Consider the following 17,164-nt stretch of genomic DNA (forward strand, 5'->3'; position numbering starts at 1 on the left):
CTGGATTGTCTGATCCAGAACTGATTATTTACAGACCGCTGTCAAATAGCTGGAATATTGCTGAACTGGGCTTTAAACAACAAACAAACAAAACTTGTCCTCCTGATCACTTGACACTTGTATCACGGTGTGAGTTTAATTCAGGTCACTGATTCAGGAAAACTTGCAACCAGCCAGACAATGTAGCTTTTACTGGAAAATCACATCCTCTTATGAAAATATCTAGAATTTTTAACTGAACCTTGTATTGAAAACACAATGCTTGAAATACATCAATAAGTGTTTTACGACTGTCTATGTTTAAAATGAAGACCACGCGAAGGAAAAGCTACTCCCCTTCAACTACTGATGAATGCAAGGTTAGCAGAGCAGCCCAGATTGATTATGTATTATATGTGTATAGTCCTGCAGTTTTGTTAATTGTGAGACTCTGTCTGAGATGTTACCAAAGTCTGTACATAAATATATATATCATTGCATGATATTTGTTCCCGATTTGTTACAAAACCCAGTATGTTGCAGTTGATGTATATGCATATGTTGTGTATATCATGGATATTTGATTAATTTATTTGAAGGTTTGGGCAGCATGAGTGGCCTAAGGTTGTCTAAGGTGCTGCAATGTGCAGTACAGAGTTACGTCCCTTGGGAATGACAGAATCTTATGTTGCGAGTTTGAATCCCGGTCCTCCCGATTTTTTTTTAGGTTTGTCTGCTCCAAAGCAGCATCACTTTGTTTTTTATGGGTCGTAGGGTAAGACAGGAAGATATATACATGTATTCCCAATTTGTTTTAGCTGCTGGTTTAGTGGTGCAAATTTTGTACAGAAGATTCCATACACAGCTAAAAATGTTGTAATTTAAAAAGCATGCCTGAAAATAAATAACTTTTTTTTTTTACGATTTCATATGTTTTAGATAAATTAGACTGAAGATGCACCCCCAATAAGATTTCAAAAGATTTTAAAATATTTATTATAAAAAGGTTTAAAATTTGCTAATTTAAACCCAAATATCCAAACAGTGCCACCGAAGTACTGAATAGTCTTTGTTTACGTTATGGTTGTTTTGAAATTTGGGATAATTCATATAGTGTTTGATGTTTATATTTGCAGGTCAAATTGCCCTTCTGTGAATATATATTGATGTAGATAGATATATGTGTATGCTTTGTGTTTCAAGGGACACCGCCTGTACGATGATACGTTGTTTGAATGGTGAATGGGGACCATGCTGGGAGTTGTTGTTATACTTGTGATTGTTTGACTATATCCTGTATGATACGTACCCACTCATCCTAGTTCCCGGGCAAAGGAAGTAATGTACAACCACATGACCCTGTGAGACAGTGTAAACAACTTCAGGCCAATTAGTGTTTCCTCAGTTTCTCCTGTTGTTCACCATTACTGTCATGTTTATGACTCAGAACGATGAGACAGTTCATCCTCCCAGTGCTTGTAATATATAACTAAAGACAACTGAAATGGTGATTGGGTGGCTACAATGGCCTCTTGAGTGTGGATGTTGCTGTTAAGGTTACCAGGGAAGATACCTGATTGTGTTATCTTTTGCAGCCTAATTTGGGAGTTTCATCCTTTGTTGAACCAGAATCAAGTGTCCATGGGTTTGCATGAATGAAATCACCCAGGTTATAATTCTTGGACCTATGCCACTGTGGTCTCCAACACTGCCCTCCATTACTTGACACACTAGTATATTTCTGAAATACTGGTGCGGTTTCACTCCTCCAGAATCAACCACATTGGTAGTCTTTATCTTGGCAAAGGATGCACTGGTGTGAAAGAATGAGATACCTTTACCAGCTGTGGTTTCCCTTCACCAGAATCAACCATATTGGTTGATATTTGATCTTGGCCAGGATGTACAGGTGTGAATGAGAGGATGAGATACCTTTACCAGCTGTGGTTTCCCTTCTCCAGAATCAACCACATTGGTTGTCTTTATCTTGGCCAGGATGTACTGGTGTGAATGAGAGGATGAGATACCTTTACCAGCTGTGGTTTCCCTTCTCCAGAATCAACCACATTGGTTGTCTTTATCTTGGCCAGGATGCACTGGTGTGAAATAATGAGATACCTTTACTAGCTGTGGTTTCCCTTCTCCAGAATCAATCACATTGGTTGTCTTTATCTTGGTCAGGATGTACTGGTGTGAAAGAATGAGATACCTTTACCAGCTGTGGTTTCCCTTCTCCAGAATCAATCACATTGGTTGTCTTTATCTTGGTCAGGATGTACTGGTGTGAATGAAAGAATGAGATACCTTTACGAGCTGTGGTTTCCATTCTCCAGAATGAATGAATGAATGAACGAATGAAATTCCCAGAATCAACCACATTGGTTGTCTTTATCTTGGCCAGGATGCACTGTTGTGAAAGAATGAGATACCTTTACTAGCTGTGGTTTCAGTTCTCCAGAATCAATCACATTTGTTGTCTTTATCTTGGTCAAGATGTACTGGTGTGAATGAAAGAATGAGATACCTTTACCAGCTGTGGTTTCCATTCTCCAGAATGAATGAATGAATGAACGAATGAAATTCTCCAGAATCAACCACATTGGTTGTCTTTATATTGGCCAGGATGTACTGGTGTGAATGAAAGAATGAGACCTTTGTGAGCTGTGGTTTCCCTTCTCCAGACTCAACCACATTGGTTGATATTTGATCTTGGCCAGGATGCACTGGTGTGAAAGAATGGGATACCTTTACCAGCTGTGGTTTCCCTTCTCCAGAATCAACCACATTGGTTGTCTTTATCTTGGCCAGGATGTACTGGAGTGAATGAGAGGATGAGATACCTTTACCACCTGTGGTTTCCCTTCTCCAGAATCAACCACATTGGTTGTCTTTAGCTTGGCCAGGATGTACTGGAGTGAATGAGAGGATGAGATACCTTTACCAGCTTTGGTTTCCCTTCTCCAGAATCAACCACATTGGTTGTCTTTAGCTTGGCCAGGATGTACTGGAGTGAATGAGAGGATGAGATACCTTTACCAGCTTTGGTTTCCCTTCTCCAGAATCAACCACATTGGTTGTCTTTATCTTGGCCAGGATGTACTGGAGTGAATGAGAGAATGAGATACCTTTACCAGCTTTGGTTTCCCTTCTCCAGAATCAACCACATTGGTTGTCTTCATCTTGGCCAGGATGTACTGGAGTGAATGAAAGGAAAAGATACCTTTACTAGCTGTGGTTTCCCTTCTCCAGAATCAACCACATTGGTTGTCTTTATCTTGGCCAGGGTGTACTGGAGTGAATGAAAGAATGAGATACCTTTACCAGCTGTGGTTTCTCTTTTCCAGAATCAACCACATTGGTTGTCTTTATCTTGGCCAGGGTGTACTGGTGTGAATGAAAGAATGAGATACCTTTACCAGCTGTGGTTTCCCTTCTCCAGACTCAACCACATTGGTTGATATTTGATCTTGGCCAGGATGTACTGGTGTGAATGAAAGAATTAGATACCTTTACCAGCTGTGGTTTCCCTTCTCCAGAATCAACCACATTGGTTGATATTTGATCTTGGCCAGGATGTACAGGTGTGAATGAAAGAATGAGATACCTTTACCAGCTGTGGTTTCCATTCTCCAGAATGAATGAATGAATAAACGAATGAAATTCTCCAGAATCAACCACATTGGTTGTCTTTTGATCTTGGCCAGGATGTACTGGTGTGAATGAAGGATGAGATACCTTTACCAGCTGTGGTTTCCCTTCTCCAGAATCAACCACATTGGTTGTCTTTTGATCTTGGCAAGGATGTACAGATGTTAAAAAATGACATACCTTTGTGAGCTGTGGTTTCCCTTCTCCAGAATCAACCACATTCGTAGTCTTTATCTTGGCCAGGATGCACTGGTGTGAAAGAATGAGATACCTTTACCAGCTGTGGTTTCCCTTCTCCAGAATCAACCACATTGGTTGTCTTTTGATATTGGCCAGGATGTACAGATGTTAAAAAATGACATACCTTTGTGAGCTGTGGTTTCCCTTCTCCAGACTCAACCACACTGGTTGTCTTCATCTTGGCCAGGATGTACTGGAGTGAATGAGAGAATGAGATACCTTTACCAGCTGTGGTTTCCCTTCTCCAAAATCAACCACATTGGTTGATATTTGGTCTTGGCCAGGATGCACAGATGATAAAAAAATGAGAAACCTTTGTGAGCTGTGGTTTCCCTTCTCCAGAATCAACCACATTGGTAGTCTTTATCTTGGCCAGGATGCACTGGTGTGAAAGAATGAGATACCTTTACCAGCTGTGGTTTCCCTTCTCCAGAATCAACCACATTGGTTGTCTTTTGATCTTGGCCAGGATGTACTGGTGTGAATGAGAGGATGAGATACCTTTACCACCTGTGGTTTCCCTTCTCCAGAATCAACCATGTTTGTTGTTTTCATCTTGGCCAGGATGTACTGGTGTGAATGAAAGAATGAGATACCTTTACCAGCTGTGGTTTCCATTCTCCAGAATGAATGAATGAATAAACGAATGAAATTCTCCAGAATCAATCACATTGGTTGTCTTTATCTTGGCCAGGATGTACTGGTGTAAAAGAATGAGATACCTTTACCAGCTGTGGTTTCCCTTCTCCAGAATCAACCACATTGGTTGATATTTGATCTTGGCCAGGATGTACTGGTGTGAATGAAAGAACGAGATACCTTTACCAGCTGTGGTTTCCCTTCTCCAGAATGAATGAATGAATAAACGAATGAAATTCTCCAGAATCAACCACATTGGTTGTCTTTTGATCTTGGCCAGGATGCACAGATGTTAAAAAATGAGATACCTTTACCAGCTGTGGTTTCCCTTCTCCAAAATCAACCACATTAGTTGTCTTTATCTTGGCCAGGATGTACTGGAGTGAATGAGAGGATGAGATACCTTTACCAGCTGTGGTTTCCCTTCTCCAGAATCAACCACATTGGTTGTCTTTATCTTGGCCAGGATGTACTGGAGTGAATGAGAGGATGAGATACCTTTACCAGCTTTGGTTTCCCTTCACCAGAATCAACCACACCGGTTGATATTTGATCTTGGCCAGGATGCACAGATGTTAAAAAATGACATACCTTTGTGAGCTGTGGTTTCCCTTCTCCAGAATCAACCACATTGGTTGTCTTTTGATTTTGGCCAGGATGTACTGGAGTGAATGAGAGGATGAGATACCTTTACCAGCTGTGGTTTCCCTTCTCCAGAATCAACCACATTGGTTGTCTTTATCTTGGCCAGGATGTACTGGAGTGAATGAGAGGATGAGATACCTTTACCAGCTGTGGTTTCCCTTCTCCAAAATCAACCACATTGGTTGTCTTTTCATCTTGGCCAGGATGTACTGGAGAGGATGAGAATGTTTCCCCTTCTCCAAAGGATGAGATGTCTTCTCTTACCAGCTGTGAGGTTTACCCTTCTCCAGAATCAACCACATTGGTTGTCTTTTGATCTTGGCCAGGATGTACTGGAGTGAATGAGAGGATGAGATACCTTTACCAGCTGTGGTTTCCCTTCTCCAGAATCAACCACATTGGTTGTCTTTATCTTGGCCAGGATGTACTGGAGTTAATGAGAGGATGAGATACCTTTACCAGCTGTGGTTTCCCTTCTCCAAAATCAACCACATTGGTTGTCTTCATCTTGGCCAGGATGTACTGGAGTGAATGAGAGGATGAGATACCTTTACCAGCTGTGGTTTCCCTTCTCCAGAATCAACCACATTGGTTGTCTTCATCTTGGCCAGGATGTACTGGAGTGAATGAGAGGATGAGATACCTTTACCAGCTGTGGTTTCCCTTCTCCAGAATCAACCACATTGGTTGTCTTTATCTTGGCCAGGATGTACTGGAGTTAATGAGAGGATGAGATACCTTTACCAGCTGTGGTTTCCCTTCTCCCAAATCAACCACATTGGTTGTCTTCATCTTGGCCAGGATGTACTGGAGTGAATGAGAGGATGAGATACCTTTACCAGCTGTGGTTTCCCTTCTCCAGAATCAACCACATTGGTTGTCTTTTGATCTTGGCCAGGATGTACTGGAGTGAATGAGAGGATGAGATACCTTTACCAGCTGTGGTTTCCCTTCTCCAGAATCAACCACATTGGTTGATATTTGATCTTGGCCAGGATGTACTGGTGTGAATGAAAGAATGAGATACCTTTACTAGCTGTGGTTTCCCTTCTCCAGAATCAGCCATGTTGGTTGTCATGAGGTTTTCGACTAGGTGCACCAATGTAAGAGAATGGGAAACCTCATCTGATGTGAGTTCCCAGCTTCAGAGTAGAGTTCCCAATAATGTTTTTATTTTCAATACAATCCAAGATACCCACCACCTATCAGTTGTATGTCCACAAGCACCTGAAAGTGAAGAAACTCGTGTTGGCCTGTTTACTTGTATGATATTCATAATCCTACGAAACCTCCATACATCATCCATATCTTACTTGTACACAGATGTATTAAAGTCTATATTTAAAGAGCAATAGAAATATAGAAAATATTATGCCTCCGCCTCACAATCACTTTGAGAATATAGTAATCAATTTGACATGGCTTTTCCCTTTATACCAATATACATCACTTCATGTTATGTATTTCGAACTTCTAAGAAATTATAGCCCGTAGTACACTTAGAATGTTGCTTAGCAGCTGTTGATGTATATTGAGGCCAAAGATTTGTTTTTGTATTGTTCGCATATTTTTGCTGACCAATTAAGTTGGGTAGGTCAGCACAGTAAAGAACAAACACTAGGTGTGTCGAGGGTGCAGGTTTGTACATTGTTCATACATTCAGATGTGAGTCTGCTTTCTAAGGAGCTTGGAGTGGTGGGTTTGCCAAGTGGTTAATACGTTCGCTCGTCATGCCGTAGGCCCGGGCTTGATTTCCTACAAGGGTACAATGTGTGAAGCCTGTTTGTGATGTCCCCTGCCATGATGTTGCTGGAATATTGCTAAAAGTGGCATAAAACCATACTCACTCACTCCCTCTGAGGAGCTTATGTGATGTTTGAGCACTGGCAACAGGCTGCTTACAATTATGAAAGAAATTGTTTATCTAAATAGTTCCTTTAATTACTAGGATGTTTAGGAATTTTCATTTTCTTTCAAAGACAGAGTTGGGGGAAAAGAAAATACATCAAACTATTTTATCTTTTAAATGTGGCAGTTTGCTCCATTGGGTCAGTTTGTAAACAGAAACTATTTTTGGGTTGTCCTGTATTTCTGCGATGTGGAGAGTCTCTGATCCATATGGCGTACCCTGAGTACAATCAAACTAGTCATATATGAGTTCTGTTCAAATCCACCTTGATTTGTAAATGTTTAATTTATACATGCTTTGTGAATAAAATGTTCTTGATGTATTGGTTCATCATAGTGTGTGTGGTTGTGTGTTCTTGTTGTATTTGGTTCATGGTCATTCTGGTGTCCCCGCACGTGATATTGTTGAATAAAGGCTGATTCAGTCAGTCAGTATGTCAGCCGTTGAATAAAGGCATTGGATATATGTCAGCCGTTAAACATTTTGTTTAATTATAGTTACACCAAGGAATTCCATCCATCATTCCACTGTCCAAATACATTTTTATTGAACCAATAGATTGAAAACTATTGGTTGGATTTAACATATGTTATATTTGGGAGTACACTATCTCAGTAAAGTTCAGATTCTAGTTTGTTGAGTTGAGGTCCAGGATTCGAACCCACACCCCAAGAGTCAGGCACCTAATCGCCAGCACACAAGTCAGCCGACGAACCAACTCTTCCACCATGGCTTCCACTATTAGTTGGACTGTTCTAAAATTTGGAAACAACCAATAACTTGAACACGTTTGAACACCTCCATATCTATCGGTGAGATGCAGTGCGATATGTATATCGTAGACAAACAAATAAAGGAACGCAGGAAAATTCAAGCGTTCCTCTATTATTTTCCAGTTTTCATCACCACAGCGCTGTTCAAAGCTGGTGATGAAAACTAGAAAATAATAAAGGAACACTTGAATTGTCCTGTGTTCCTTTATTTGTTTCTCTACATATATATATAATTTATTGAAAGAATTATGACTAATTACATCTCTTGAACTCAGGAAGAGTGCCGCATCAAAGTGTTTCAAACAATAACTTTACAGTCATATAATGGATTGTTTTCAGAGATTTGGGTAATGGTTTCTTGGTTTACAGGAAAAAGTCAGTGCAAGGTTTGATACAGATCTGGTGTTTTTCTCAAGAATGATCATTATTAATAATAATAATGCTAATTTTTGCATATAGAACGATGCTGTTCTCTGGCGTTACATTATTACCCTGACGGAATTGTACTTTCAAAGCTGCTATTAAAAGCGAGCCGTATAGGTCCCGTACATCTACTGCTCAGGTACCCATTTTAAACAGCTGGGTGGACTGAGTGCAATGTGGATGAAGTGCCTTGCCCAGGGACACAACACAGTATGGGACCCAGGTCACAAATGTCTCCACGGATTCGAACCGGCCTTTGGCGTGAGAGGCCAGCATGCTAACCACTACACCACTGTGCTCCACCTACACCACTGCACTCCACTGCACTCCCACAATTAATTGTTGTACTGCTGAAGATGGGAGTCATGGATGGGGTATTAATGAGCCTTTGCTCACATATTTTATCGTGTGAAATACTAAAGTCATTAATGACCACAAATGATAAAGCAAGTGAAAAGATTCCATCAATGGTCAAGGCTGCCTTTCTTATGAGGATGGGGTAGCCTAGTGGTTAAGGCGTTCGCTCGTCACGCCGAAGACCTTGGTTTGATTCCCCACTTGGGTACAATGTGTGAAGCCCATTTATGGTGTCCCCCACCATGATATTGCTGGAATATTGTTAAAAGCAGCCTAAAACCATACTCACTCACTCACTCCTATGAGGGTGGTTGGGTGAAGGGGTGTTAGAGATAGAAAGTGGTGAAGTAGTGTTACTTTACATAGGACATCTATTTTTCTGAGTAAACTCAACATTCAGATTTCAATACTTTAAGGCATAACTGACCACAAATGTTTAACCAAATTGAAACTTGTTAAAGGTATAGCGTGAAACTGACTATAAATAGTGGCTGGCGAACGAAGGAAACCATCTGTGGGATTTATTGGATTAGAATCGGTCCCTGATGGGCGACGCACTACACAGTCTCAACGAGGATGGATAATGATGGGAAACAGTGCCTCACTCTGACAGTGTGGGTTCGAATCCCGGTTGGGACTTTACCTCCCAAAAGCACTACCTTCTGTGCTTTACTGGGAAACCTGCACACAAAATATCTTCATATTTTAACCCCACCGTCAGGCAGGTGAATTTGAGAATCTGGCAGTCTGTGTTGAAAATAACCTGTCCCGTGCAGTCGGGCAGGCAGGTATTTCGAACGCTGGAAAGTGTAATCCCACATACAACATATGTTACATTTGACCACTTTCTATTGACCACACATTGGCATTGTGTTTTCATGGATTTTGAAAAGTTTATGCCTCTGACGACTATTCCATGTGTTAAATTTACAGACACTAAAATTACACTGGCGAAATAAGAGATATAACTCAGTCAACGATTTTCAACATGTACATGGCTAGTAATAGTGTCAGACGACAGCCTCGCACCCTCTTCAAACCCCAAAAGTACTGGAATCTTTACTTTACTTTGAAAGTGCAATCCCGAATATAACATATGTTACATTTAACCATTTCAAGAAGGTATGGTATATTCATGGATCTTGAAAAGTCTATGTGTTAAATGTACAGACACTGTAAACATTACACGTATATGTCTGACAGATTAGTGATATAATTTGATCATCAATCTTTACCATTAATACGGCCAGTAATAAAGCTAGACGACAGTCTCGACAGAACCAGTACATAACCTGGAGCGCAATCCTCAATTTGCGGAGGAAACCTTTCTTCACCAACAAAGAAGGTTCACGTAGTAATGTGATGGATGTGTAGGGATTATGTAAAGGTTCCTCATTACTTCAGACAAATGGGTTTGTCAGCATATGGACAGTCGTCGGTTCACTGTAGACTATATATTTCAATAACAACACGTCTGTTAAGTTTATCACATCTATTTATGCAGCTTGTCGGACAAGGTGTATCAGCGTAAATAAGACGCAGACAGGCCTTGTGTTGCTGTGTTGTGTAGGGCCTTGTGTGTTGCTGTGCTGTGTAGGGCCTTGTGTGTTGCTGTGCTGTGTCGGGCTTTGTGTGTATCTGTACTGTATTGGGCCTTGTGTGTTGCTGTGCTGTGTAGGGCCTTGTGTGTTGCTGTGCTGTGTCGGACTGTGTTGCTGTTCTGTGTCGGGCCTTGTGTGTTGCTGTGCTGTGTCGGGCCTTGTGTGTTGCTGTTCTTTGTCGGGCCTTGTGTGTTGCTGTGCTGTGTCGGGCCTTGTGTGTTGCTGTGCTGTGTCGGGCCTTGTGTGTTGCTGTGCTGTGTAGGGCCTTGTGTGTTGCTGTGCTGTGTCGGGCTTTGTGTGTATCTGTACTGTATTGGGCCTTGTGTGTTGCTGTGCTGTGTCGGGCCTTGTGTGTTGCTGTGCTGTGTCGGACTTGTGTTGCTGTGCTGTGTCGGGCCTTGTGTGTTGCTGTGCTGTGTCGGGCCTTGTGTGTTGCTGTGCTTTGTCGGGCCTTGTGTGTTGCTGTGCTGTGTCGGGCCTTGTGTGTTGCTGTGCTGTGTCGGGCCTTGTGTGTTGCTGTGCTGTGTCGGGCCTTGTGTGTTGCTGTGCTGTGTCGGGCCTTGTGTGTATCTGTACTGTATTGGGCCTTGTGTGTTGCTGTGCTGTGTCGGGCCTTGTGTGTTGCTGTGCTGTGTCGGACTGTGTTGCTGTTCTGTGTCGGGCCTTGTGTGTTGCTGTGCTGTGTCGGGCCTTGTGTGTTGCTGTGCTGTGTCGGGCCTTGTGTGTTGCTGTGCTGTGTCGGGCCTTGTGTGTTGCTGTGCTGTGTCGGGCCTTGTGTGTTGCTGTGCTGTGTTGGGCCTTGTGTGTTGCTGTGCTGTGTCGGGCCTTGTGTGTATCTGTACTGTATTGGGCCTTGTGTGTTGCTGTGCTGTGTCGGGCCTTGTGTGTTGCTGTGCTGTGTCGGCCTGTGTGTGCTGTGTGCTGTGTCGGGCCTTGTGTGTTGCTGTGCTGTGTCAGGCCTTGTGTGTTGCTGTGCTGTGTCGGGCCTTGTGTGTTGCTGTGCTGTGTTGGGCCTTGTGTGTATCTGTGCTGTGTTGGGCCTTGTGTGTTGCTGTGCTGTGTCGGGCTTTGTGTGTATCTGTACTGTGTTGGGCCTTGTGTGTTGCTGTGCTGTGTCGGGCCTTGTGTGTTGCTGTGCTGTATTGGGCCTTGTGTGTTGCTGTGCTGTGTCAGGCCATGTGTGTTGCTGTGCTGTGTTGGCCTTGTGTGTTGCTGTGCTGTGTCGGGCCTTGTGTGTATCTGTACTGTGTGTTGGGCCTTGTGTGTTGCTGTGCTGTGTCGGGCCTTGTGTGTTGCTGTGCTATGTCAGGCCTTGTGTGTTGCTGTGCTGTGTCGGGCCTTGTGTGTTGCTGTGCTGTGTCGGCCCTGTGTGTTGCTGTGCTGTGTTGGGCCTTGTGTGTTGCTGTGCTGTGTCGGGCCTTGTGTGTATCTGTACTTTGTCGGGCCTTGTCTGTTGCTGTTCTGTGTCGGGCCTTGTGTGTATCTGTACTTTGTCGGGCCTTGTGTGTATCTGTGCTGTGTCGGGCCTTGTGTGTTGCTGTGCTGTGTCGGGCCTTGTGTGTTGCTGTGCTGTATTGGGCCTTGTGTGTTGCTGTGCTGTGTCAGGCCATGTGTGTTGCTGTGCTGTGTCGGGCCTTGTGTGTTGCTTGGTTGTGTCGGGCCTTGTGTGTATCTGTACTGTATTGGGCCTTGTGTGTTGCTGTGCTGTGTCGGGCTTGTGTGTTGCTGTGTTATGTCAGGCCTTGTGTGTTGCTGTGCTGTGTAGGGCCTTGTGTGTTGCTGTGCTGTGTTGGGCCTTGTGTGTATCTGTACTTTGTCGGGCCTTGTGTGTTGCTGTGCTGTGTCGGGCCTTGTGTGTATCTGTACTGTGTTGGCCTTGTGTGTTGCTGTGCTGTGTCGGGCCTTGTGTGTTGCTGTGCTGTGTCGGGCCTTGTGTGTTGCTGTGCTGTGTCGGGCCTTGTGTGTTGCTGTGCTGTGTCGGGCCTTGTGTGTTGCTGTGCTGTGTTGGGCCTTGTGTGTTGCTGTGCTGTGTCGGGCCTTGTGTGTATCTGGACTGTGTTGGGCCTTGTGTGTTGCTGTGCTGTGTCGGGCCTTGTGTGTATCTGTACTGTGTTGGGCCTTGTGTGTTGCTGTGCTGTGTCGGGCCTTGTGTGTTGCTGTGTTGTGTCGGGCCTTGTGTGTTGCTGTGTTGTGTCGGGCCTTGTGTGTTGCTGTGCTGTGTTGGGCCTTGTGTGTTGCTGTGCTGTGTCGGGCCTTGTGTGTATCTGTACTGTGTTGGGCCTTGTGTGTTGCTGTGCTGTGTCGGGCCTTGTGTGTTGCTGTGCTGTGTCGGGCCTTGTGTGTATCTGTACTGTGTCGGGCCTTGTGTGTTGCTGTGCTGTGTCGGGCCTTGTGTGTTGCTGTGCTGTGTTGGGCCTTGTGTGTATCTGTACTATGTCGGGCCTTGTGTGTTGCTGTGCTGTGTTGGGCCTTGTGTGTATCTGTACTTTGTCGGGCCTTGTGTGTTGCTGTGCTGTGTTGGGCCTTGTATGTATCCGTACTTTGTCGGGCCTTGTGTGTTGCTGTGCTGTGTTGGGCCTTGTGTGTATCTGTACTTTGTCGGGCCTTGTGTGTATCTGTACTGTGTTGGGCCTTGTGTGTTGCTGTGCTGTGTCGGGCCTTGTGTGTATCTGTACTTTGTCGGGCCTTGTGTGTTGCTGTGCTGTGTTGGGCCTTGTGTGTATCTGTACTTTGTCGGGCCTTGTGTGTTGCTGTGCTGTGTCGGCCCTTGTGTTGCTGTGCTGTGTCGGGCCTTGTGTGTTGCAGTGTTTGTTGACGGGGTATCACAGGCCCTACGTGGCTAACGGATCCGCCTTCCATAAAAATTAAAAGTAACAGAAGAATATTGCGTTTCCATATACCCCCGACAACAAAACCGTGATGATGTAATGGTGATAATATAAGTGATACCAAAATATATAACATGGATTTAAATACTAAAACGAAAATATATACATGAACTTGAGAGGAGAAACTGAGCATCTGAGAGAGGCATCAAATTTGGGCAAAACTTCGGAGAGAGATGTCGACTCAAAGGAAAAGACAGAGATTAGAATATAATCTTAGTGAAAGGTAGTGAGTGAGTTAATATTTAACGTCAAGTGAAAGGTAGAGATAAGTATGTAATTGACATGACAGGGATAGAGATATCATATAGGAATAAACGACGGAGCGACATCGGAGCGGAAGAGATATCAAACCGAAGTAAGATACGGAGAGAGGCATCAAATCGGAATAAATGACAGAAAGAGGTATCAAATATCAGTAAACGACAGATATAGGTATCAGGTACAGGTATAGGTACAGCAATGACTGTGAGAGGTATCAAATATCAGTAAACGACAGATATAGGTATAGGTACAGCAATGACTGTGAGAGGTATCAAATATCAGTAAACGACAGATATAGGTATCAGGTACAGGTATAGGTACAGCAATGACAGTGAGAGGTATCAAATATCAGTAAACGACAGATATAGGTATAGGTATAGGTACAGCAATGACAGTGAGAGGTATCAAATATCAGTAAACGACAGATATAGGTATAGGTACAGCAATGACAGTGAGAGGTATCAAATATCAGTAAACGACAGATATAGGTATAGGTACAGCAATGACTGTGAGAGGTATCATTATATATAGTATCAAATCGTGAAAATTCAAGCGTTCCTTTAATATTTTCCAGTTTTCATCACCAGCTTTGAACAGCGCTGTGGGAGGAAATCTGAGAATAAATAAAGGAACACTGCCATGATGTGGTGTTCCGTTAATTGTTTCCATCAGTATATGTTGGTGACAAGTATTTTTGTCCAAGGACAGCGAAAAGTTAAAACAACAAAGCTTTACATTACTATCTGAGCACTCGGGGTAGAAAGTATTCGATTTCAGTTCAAATATTATCACATCAACCGTCACAACAAATCCGGTTCCTATCCAGGAAACGATAGACGTGTGGTATATTGTAAATGGCTGTCATCTCACCGTTTTTTGTGTTATTTCTGGTTCCAATTAGCTAATGAAACGACGTGATTATAACTCGTCAAAATAAGAGTTTCCTGACACACAGTTGTTAACAGTCTTCCCAAACAAATCTCCACCCCATCGCGTATATCATTATCGCGGGATTATGCACAGTAATAGTCGGTTGAAATTACGGGAATGTGTTTTGGGTGTTAAAGCCTTGACAATGATCTACTGGAACAAACATGATCGTCGATTTCTATAGCCAGAGTGTTCGGTTTATATATGGGATACAGCAATCGATATAGTGACTTTGACGTCCTGAAAAACATTTAATCCGCAATTGCTCTTTGCACTCGTATATCGCTTGTACATTGCGAGTATTCCCTGCCTTGCTTACACATACGGATTTGTTGTGGACAGAATTAATTTAACACACGTTGATCGAGGCTTAGTAATTGTCAGTTGTCTGGCACGGATTTTAACATCCATCCCTGCAATTTGTTAGCAGGGAGGAAGGTGTGTTTCCAGCACATTACGATTCCAACTGAGCGAGGATTTTGGTAAAATGTCTAAGTCGGCGGTTTCTGGTTTTCAACAGTTAACTAACTGTAGATGAAGAAACAAGAAGAAATTGATTGTTATTGAACAGTCTTAATTCAGTGTTTATTTTAAAAAATGGATGGAAGAGCTGGACTGAAACGTATTTAATCATCGGCGATATTTCTTTTCAACAGTTTTTTTCTCGTGATTATGGTTCTGTTAACGTAGTTGCAACGTTTGAATGACCTTGAACTTAACGTCGCCGCTGGAGCGTTAATCTCGGATTATCCTCAGATTAACATGATGAACGTCACGGACAACGCGCCTGTCACCACGTCTGGTACTGTAACAGGGGTACTCATATTCTCGTGTGTTGTGTTTGGTGTTGCCGGTGTTGTCGGCACTACAGGAAACGTCACGACGCTGGTGACGTTGGTCAAATACAGGCCGTTCCAGTCAGCGGAAATAGTACTGTTCGCCAACCTTTTGCTTTCGGATATGTTTGTTACAGCCATAGCAGATCCGATGAGTATTATAGGTAAGAAGCCGTTTAATATTTTTCTTTTGTGTGCATGTAATTATAATTTATTCCATTCGAAATTTCAGTTATTGTATTATTTATCGTGGAGGTACGAGTATGAAATACTATATGATACCTCGTATCGACTGTATTCATATTGATAGCTGGTATTTTTGTGTCAAATATTCTAGATTTTATATTAATTTGATGAAATAGCAACCCAAGGAATTCCAAACACACTTCAAAGGAATTTAAAGGAGAGAGGCTAAGATTTGCTCAGAAATGATTTAATAAAAGTTGCTTAACCATTGACATTAAGTCTCATTGTCTATGGTAAACAATGACACATTTCTTGGCGGCGCGTCAAAACGATCAGCACTCTTGGATGAAACGATAGCATGTACATGACAATACATTTGCATTATCAAAATCACCTGAACTGAAAAACTGTTCACAATTAAATGTATCATATAATGATAATGATTAAATCAATATTATGTTGCATCCTGATTTTAAAATATGTACATAAAAACATAAAAACAGCAGAATCCACATGTTCACACCCAACGTAATTTTGTATAGAACTTAACTTGTTGGCTTTTGCTATAAGCAATATTTCTTTCAATATTATACCTGTTGTTGAAATAATGTTTGTAGTGATTGAAATTTAGGTTTGTTTTCAAAACTTATAGATAAATATTTACAGATAAAGAATTTAGTTAAAAGCAACAGTTGGTCAAACACATCGAAAATACGTCTTTTTCATTATATCCTATCGTTTCAGCAAAGACTCTAGGGTGGAAATTCTTCTCCCCTCTTCAGCCTCTCTGCGTCATCATCGGCACCATCTGCACCGTCTCCTGCGTCGTCTCTCTTCTCACCATAGCAACCATCGGCGTCAACCGCTACCTTATCGTGTGTCACAGTCACGGCTTCGACGGTAAGAGGGTCCAGAGTATCATCTTAACGTGCATCTACGGTTGGGCGTTGACCGTCGTCTCGATGACGTTTTTCGGATTTGGACGTCACGGCTTCAACCACAAGACCCACATGTGCCTCCTTGTCCAGAGTCCGAGTACAGGAAGGTTCATGGTGTTCTTCGTCGTCGTGTGTTTATGGACGCCGATGTTGGCGACGTTGCTGTCGTACGGAAATCTGTATCATCGCGTTGCGAAGTCACGACGTCGGATCGTCGCCGTCACGAAGGGAAACAGGAGACGCAAGAAACAGGGTGATTCCGTCCAGTTGGCCAAAACCGCCTTCACCATCTTCTCCGTCTTTGTCATCTGCTGGTTTCCTATTTCCTTACTGTTTCTGTTGGACAGGCACGGCGGTGTCAACACCAACGTCAGCATCTTGTTGTCGACGTTCGCCCACATACATCCTTCGCTCAACTTCTTCGTCTTTTACGGCACCAACAAACGATTCAGAAACGCAGTGAAGGCGTTGGTTCTGGGGAAGTCCCGCCAAGTACTAAACAACCAGTCAATTGCAACGATCACAACGGAGATGTAACGGAAGTATTCTTTTCGGACATCGAACAGGTCTTTTTTATCGTCGGATTAAAGGTTTTCGGACTTCATGCATATTCGGACGGCAGTGGTTATACTAGACTAACGCTTAGTCCCTGAATATATATAATTTTGATGGTAAGAAATAATCCCATTTAAATTGAAAAGGAGCCCCCAGTGAGTTGGGAGATTCAGAACCTGAGGTAATCTAGACTTGCCCCATTTAGGGTTTTAGCATTGCGGGGTGGGGCGGGGGTGGTGGTTCTAGGCATTAGGGAAAGTAATATGGTTCAGGGACTGTGCGACAGACTATGGTTACACGGGCTATAACGAGGTGTATTGGGTAACACAAACATTAAGTCTTGAATGGTGGCCCGT

General features: G+C 42.9%; 1 protein-coding gene across 1 annotated transcript; it reads left to right on the top strand.

Annotated features, from left to right (window-relative positions):
* The first annotated feature begins 15,055 nt into the window (after window positions 1-15,055).
* Window positions 15,056-16,790, top strand: LOC124284941 (melatonin-related receptor-like). Its single transcript, XM_046721074.1, has 2 exons — window positions 15,056-15,293; window positions 16,060-16,790. Exons 1-2 carry the CDS (start codon window positions 15,056-15,058, stop codon window positions 16,788-16,790), a joined length of 969 nt encoding a protein of 322 aa, XP_046577030.1.
* Window positions 16,791-17,164: the final 374 nt, after the last annotated feature.

This window comes from Haliotis rubra, unplaced genomic scaffold (assembly GCF_003918875.1).
Source record: "Haliotis rubra isolate DU_JTF1 unplaced genomic scaffold, ASM391887v1 Scf349, whole genome shotgun sequence".
Classification (NCBI taxonomy): Eukaryota; Metazoa; Mollusca; class Gastropoda; order Lepetellida; family Haliotidae; genus Haliotis; species Haliotis rubra.

Coding starts and splice junctions, on each gene's coding strand:
- LOC124284941 (XM_046721074.1), top strand. CDS start 15,056: ATGATGAACGTCACGGACAACGCGCCTGTCACCACGTCTGGTACTGTA. Junction 15,294..16,059: donor AGATCCGATGAGTATTATAG/GTAAGAAGCCGT, acceptor CTATCGTTTCAG/CAAAGACTCTAGGGTGGAAA.